This window comes from Oryctolagus cuniculus, chromosome 6 (genome assembly GCF_964237555.1).
Source record: "Oryctolagus cuniculus chromosome 6, mOryCun1.1, whole genome shotgun sequence".
Taxonomy (NCBI): domain Eukaryota; kingdom Metazoa; phylum Chordata; class Mammalia; order Lagomorpha; family Leporidae; genus Oryctolagus; species Oryctolagus cuniculus.
The window spans coordinates 28,625,060-28,631,818 of record NC_091437.1 but is presented as its reverse complement, the minus strand read 5'-3'; the positions used below and the strand labels follow the sequence as shown (position 1 = coordinate 28,631,818).

The 6,759-nt window shown below is 46.4% G+C and overlaps 1 protein-coding gene across 1 annotated transcript; it reads right to left on the bottom strand.

The window, feature by feature from the left end:
* Positions 1 to 1,275: 1,275 nt before the first annotated feature.
* On the bottom strand, positions 1,276 to 5,439 carry PCDHB1 (protocadherin beta 1). Its single transcript, XM_017341607.3, has one exon. The coding sequence runs from the start codon at positions 4,402 to 4,404 to the stop codon at positions 1,948 to 1,950; it is 2,457 nt and encodes an 818-aa protein (XP_017197096.3). The 5' UTR covers positions 4,405 to 5,439; the 3' UTR covers positions 1,276 to 1,947.
* Between the last annotated feature and the right edge of the window lie 1,320 nt (positions 5,440 to 6,759).

Sequence of the window (6,759 nt, the reverse complement as noted above, 5' to 3'; positions counted from 1 at the left end):
CACCTACCTGTGGGACTGAGAATGAACTCTTGCCTCATGGTTCTGGTCAAGTCAGGGAATTGGGGAGTGAACCAATGGATGGGAGATCTCTGTCTCTCTTTCTACTTTTAAAACTAACTAAATAATAAAGCTTTTCAAAATACCTAATTGATTTCCTACTCTACTTTGTCTTATGACTTATTAGAAATATTTCTTTTTTATCAGTTTTTTTCTCATTACTTTAGTATGCCCAGAGAGGAAAATGGTTTACCATCAAATATGGAACTCCCTGAAAGTATAATTTAAGTCCATGTAATTGGTATCAGTTAATTTTTTTTCCTTTAATGGTTTTTTGGTAGTTGTGCTACAAATTACAAAACAGAATAAGTGTTCTGTAGCACATATTGCTATAGCAGGCCTAAATTATGTTTATTCTCATCTACCCTTCATTTTTGATTTTCAAATAATTGGTAAGGCAATCATCTAGATATGAAAGAGAAATTTGAGACTGGCCTGGCCGGCGCAACGGCTCAATAGGCTAATCCTCTGCCTTGCGGCGCTGGCACACCGGGTTCTAGTCCCGGTTGGAGCGCTGGATTCTGTCCCGGTTGCCCCTCTTCCAAGCCAGCTCTCTGCTGTGGCCCTCTGCAGTGGAGGATGGTCCAAGTGCTTGGGCCCTGCACCCGCATGGGAGACCGGGAGAAGCACCTGGCTCCTGGCTTTGGATCAGCGCAATGCGCCGGCTGCAGTAAGACTGGCCTAAAGCATCAAATGACATTAATAAGTCTACATCCAATTTAATTCTGGAGAATATTCCTGAATTTTATCTCCTGAGCTTCATATCCCCTTACATTTGCAAATAAGTAAAATTGAGTTTTTCTTTATCATTCCTCACTCCATATTTACCTGTGAGCATCAACATTCATTAGGTATTTCTATGATTATACATGATTGTATGCAAGGTGCTGACTCAAAGATAACCTCTACTCATCAGGGACAAAAATCTAGAAATTTCAGAATATTAAATTATGTCTTTGCTTGTCAAACCTAATAGCTTTCTGATATATCAGAGCTGAAAGCTAGTTCTCTTCTCTGAGCATGTACAATTTTTTTTTTTTTTTGACAGGCAGAGTGGACAGTGAGAGAGAGAGAGACAGAGAGAAAGGTCTTCCTTTTTGCCGTTGGTTCACCCTCCAATGGCCACCGCGGCTGGCGCGCTGCGGCCGGCGCACCGCGCTGATCCGATGGCAGGAGCCAGGAGCCAGGTGCTTCCTCACAGTCTCCCATGGGGTGCAGGGCCCAAGTACTTGGGCCATCCTCCGCTGCACTCCCTGGCCACAGCAGAGAGCTGGCCTGGAAGAGGGGCAACCGGGACAGAATCCGGCGCCCCGACCGGGACTAGAACCTGGTGTGCCGGCGCCGCAAGGCGGAGGATTAGCCTAGTGAGCCGCGGTGCCAGCGTGAGCATGTACAATTTCTACTGGGAAATGACTTAAAGGTAAAAAGTTACAGCATATCTCTACAAAACCAAACATTTCCTGTTCTAGGACCAATGACATGCAGAAGAAATGAGAATGACTCATTCATTCATTACCTATCACAGATGAGATGGAAAAGCAGAAGTTCCATATGCATTAAATAGATGGACTTCAAAATGTTCAAGAAAATAGAATTAAAAGAGATTGCACATTTTCCATGAATATTTTGAAGACCCCTTGAAGATGGCAACATTTCTTTAATCAGAATTCCAAATGCAGAAGGGGTTACAGATATATGATCTGGGGAGCAGGGCCACTGTTTTGTACTAAGTACGCCAAGCTTAAATCTTGATTTCCCATTTTCACCAAGCCACTCTTTGACTAACGTTGCCATCTACTATAATTTTTATTTTAATGAGGATGGGAGATCTTTGCACACCAGGTATAAAACTGTATTTCTCTTCTTTCCCTGAAGGTCTGTTGAAGTGAGCTACATATAGTCATCAGGTACCTGGGCATGGCTTTCTGACCCCTGGGATCTGTTTCTACTAGAATCTGGAGGTGAAGTGGAGCCCGTCCCTGTTTTTACCTCTCCAGCAGCATGGGGGAAAGGGAAGTTGGGCATAAAGCGCTTAAGAAACCTGAATTCACTGTTGCCAGTGCCAGTGGCTGAGCACATGTCATATGGACAAGGTTGGGATAAGGATCCATTGCCACCTCCTTGTACTAGGTTGTTAGGGAAATTACAATCATCATAAAAATGTTCTTGAATTGTAAACTTTTCTCTGTGTTTAATCTTCTCACAGATGTGTACAATGAAGATCACTGTGACAGAGAGGAGAAAGAGAAAGCAAAGTGCAGCCAGAGAAATAACCAAATATTTAGTGGATGGATTTACCTTTCTGGGATGTTTTGATGGATCCTGGAACTGCAGGTAGGGCTCTGAAAAGCCATCTACCAGCAGGATGTTGAGTGAGGCAGTAGTGGAGAGAGCTGGTTGGCCATGATCCTGAACGAGAATGGTCAGTTTCTGCATCATGGGGTCTCTCTCAGCTATCTGCCTCAGTGTACGGATTTCCCCATTTTGTCGTTGAACAGAGAATAACCCAAGATCAGTGGCTTTAAGTAGATGATATGAAAGCCAAGAATTTTGACCTGAGTCACCATCCACAGCCACCACTTTGGTTACCAAGTAGCCGGCCTCTGCAGACCTGGGCACCAGGTCATTGCAGGGAAAGGTGCCATTCTGTAGTGGGTACAAGATCATCGGGCGATTGTCGTTGTCATCCTGGACAACCACTCTGACAGTCACTTGGCTACTCAGTGACAGGAAGCCCCCATCAGTTGCCTTTACTACAAACTGAAAATCTTGAATAGCCTCATAATCCATGGTTCTAAGTGCATAGAGCTTCCCATTGTCTGAGTTTATAGAGATGTAGGCAAAGACGGATAGATCTCCACTTTTTGGAGGCAGCAGAGAATATGTAACTTGGGCATTCTCACCCACATCCAGGTCCTCAGCATGGACTTTGCCAATGAAAATCGCAGGGCTGTTGTTTTCTCGAACAGTCAAGATATAGGAATCCTCCTGAAACACTGGGGGATTGTCATTGATGTCTGCTATTAGCACCTCTATCACAGTCTCCGTGGAGAGGCTGGGTGGCCCAGTGTCCACGGCGACAAGGGTGATATTATAGCTGGGGACCTCCTCCCGATCCAAGCCTCTGGCGGTGACCAGCGAGTAGGAATTGCGGAATGTAGGTCGGACTGCAAAGGGAAGGTCTTCTCTGAGGAAGCAGGTGATTTTTCCTCCCACTCGAACATCCCGGTCTCGGACAGTGAAAAGGGCCACCACAGTCTGCAGTGGCGAGTCCTCAGGGAGAGGGCTGGACACAGAGGCGATCATCACTTCAGGAGGGTTGTCGTTCACGTCCACCACTTCCACCAGCACTTTGCTGTGGGCAGAGAGGCCTCCCCCGTCGGTGGCCTGAACGTCGATGTCATAGGTTTCAATCATTTCGAAATCCAGAGGCCCTCGAAGCCGAACCTCCCCACTTTGCGAGTCAATCTCAAACGTCTGCAGAATCGCTTCTGGGTTTTGGGCTAAGGAGTAAGTTATCTCCTTGTTGGTGCCCTCGTCTAGGTCCGTGGCAGTCACAGCGGCCACCAAAGAGCCCCTGGCGCTGTCCTCCGGTACCTGAGCTCGGTACACCAACCTGGAGAACTGTGGCACGTGGTCGTTGACGTCCAGAACCAGCACGCGGATGTGGGCGGTGCCAGACTTGGGCGGGGACCCGCCGTCCACCGCGGTGACTGTCAAGTTGACTTCAGGCTGCTCCTCTCTGTCCAGGGGTTTATCCAGCACCAGCTCGGCATATTTGGGCCCGTGGCTGCGGAAGCGAGTGTGCAGGTGGAAATACGCGTTGGCGCTCAGCGTGTAGTTCTGGAGCCCATTGAGACCCACGTCCAGATCCTGGGCGCTCTGCAGAGGAAACCGCGAACCCAGCGGGGTGCTCTCCGGAATCTTTAAAAGCGGCTCCTTGTTTAGGAAAACTGGGGCATTGTCATTGATATCAAATACCCTGACCTCAGCACGGAAGGACTGCAGAGGCTCCACCAGCACTATTTCAAAGTGCAGAACGCACGGGTCAGCTTTGCCACAAAGTGACTCCCGATCCAGTTTCTCCTTCACAAACAAATCCCCGGTCTTGCGGTGGAGCCGGAAATGCAGCTTGTTGCCCTCAGACACGAGCCGCGCCCCGCGTGCAGCCAGTTTCCCTACCTCCAGCCCCAGGTCCTTAGCCACGTTGGCTACAAAGGAACCGCTTTCCATCTCCTCCGCCACTGAATAGCGGATGGTTGCCGCGCCCCCCACAGATACGCACAAGAAAAGGAGCAAAGACTCCACTTGCCTGCTTCGCCAAGGCTTTCTGCGCGCGGCCGCCATCAGTTCTCAGCGGCGCCCCTGCGCTCTGTGCAGCCGCAGCCACCTGTTGGGGATACACTTTCACTTTCCCGCACCCAGCTCCCGCCTTTGGGGGCTGCTCCTGGCTTTACCAGCCCCCCACCGCAGCGCCACCCACGGCTAGCAGAGCCCCTAAGCTGTTTTGCACTTGGAAGAAACTGTATTGAGCAACTCAACTCCCCAGTCTACCCAATGTATTAATAGAAATGTTCTCATTCCGGAGAGTTAGGTAAGGGTTGAAAGTTTGTTGCCAAAGCAACAGCAGACTCTCTTGCTAATTCCCTTTCAGGAAAAAAATGTCCTTGGGAATTAAGAAGCCAATTAGGCTACTCGCTCAGGTTGAAGTCATCTTTATCTGCTAACCAGTGGGGCCGTGCAGCCACAGGCAAACAGTGACGAATTTAAGCTACATCTGCACACTCCACAGTTTGCCCAGAGACTAAGGAAGAAGCAAAGGGACCCTGCAGTGTCTTCTGGAGCTTGAGCCAAATATATGGGGGCGGGGGTTGGAGATCACGGAGGAAATGGAAGATAGGAAAAAGAAAGAGGACTGTGGGGTGTCATCCTACAGGAACCAGAGGTCTACTAGGCACAGTGATAGGGGGCTAAGACCAACTGGCACCTGATGCACACAAATCCATCCCTGTCCCCGGATCCTAAAACGCTTAGGACTGCAGCTGGCTTGTCACTTATGAATATGATGGCTGTAATATTCATTAGGTATGATTTCTATGCACTGACACCGTGTTACGTGATTTATATAAAAATATATATATTCTTTCTCTTTCTAAAGATGAAGAAAGTGAGGCAGGAGAGTTTATGTCACAATGCAAGATCCTCTGCCTAGTAAATATTAGAGATGGAACTCGATTTAATTTTATCTGACCCCAAAAATCACTATATTGCCCTGCTTCCCAGATGATATAGAGGATAAATCAAATGAAGATAAGCTTCTGGCTTTTTTATTTTAAGGGAAATAAGATTATTATATATATTGAAAATGGCATGACAGAAATATAGGAGAAACCTGTGTGATCATTGGATCATAAATTGTTTGTTACCGCCAAAAGGTGAGACTCAATCTTTCTCACTGCCCCCACCTTTTAAACGGATATGGAAACTAAGACTCCAAGTGATGAAGTCACTTGCCCAATTCATACAGCTACTCATGGCAGTATAAGAATTTATTTCAAATGGGGCCAGCAATATGGCATAGCTGGTAAAGCTGCTGTCTGCAGTGCCAGCATCCCATATTGGCACCAGTTCGAGTCTAGCTGCTCCACTTCGATGCAGCTCCCTGCTAACGCACCTGGAAAAGCAGCGGAAGGTGGCCCAAGTACTTGGACCCCTGCACCCATGTGGGAGACCCAGAAGAAACTCCTGGCTCCTGGCTTCGGATCAGCCCAGATCTGGCCATTATGGCCATTTGGGGAGTGAATGAGCGGGTGGAAGATCTCTCCCTTTCTCTCCCTGCCTCTACCTCTCTGTAACTCTACCTTTCATATAAATAAATAGATCTTTTAAAAAAGAATTTATCTTCTGACATTGTTTCATGTTCATTATCAAAAGCATTTGATTCTCCATTTGTGTTTGATATGTTATATCCTAGATGCTATAAAATTTATTGTCACCAGTGGGGGGAAAAGTGAATGTAAATGGAAAGTATACAAAATATTAGTGATATCCTGACATGAAGGAGTTTATGAATCCCTTAGTCTCTATCAGATGTCTTAACACCCGGCTTAAGTGTGTATTCTTTAGTTTTGCCTCTTATAAGAAGTATACAGCAGATAATCATTTGAATCTGCTTTATTTCTCTCATTAAGAGCTCAATGTGAGGTTAATGTGCTGTATTTAGCTCAATTCATTCATTTTCATTACTGTGTAGAATTCCAGTGTAATGCCTTCTGGCTAAATACCATCCAGAACACATCTGTAATTGAACTAAGTTGTACTTATTGACTTACTGCAACAAAGGATGCTGTACACCACAGAGAATGAAGGGACATCTCATTAAGAGGCTCTTTGAAAGAACATGTGGTATCTGGTCTTGTGTTAGATTATTTGGGGGAGTTTGAAGTAGGGCTTTCCTCTGGATTGGATACTGCCATAAGTGGAATTAATTCTAAAATAAGTACATTAGTCATTTATAGTTTTGGTTTTTTTAAAAAAGGGATATGTTTCTCTAGTGATTTATAATTTATGCATAAGTTTCTGACATCTTAGGAACTCTTAATACAGTCAGTTTCCAAATAATTAATTCAGGCCGGTGCCGCGGCTCAATAGGCTAATCCTCCACCTAGCGGCGCCTGCACACGGGGTTCTAGTCCCGGTCGG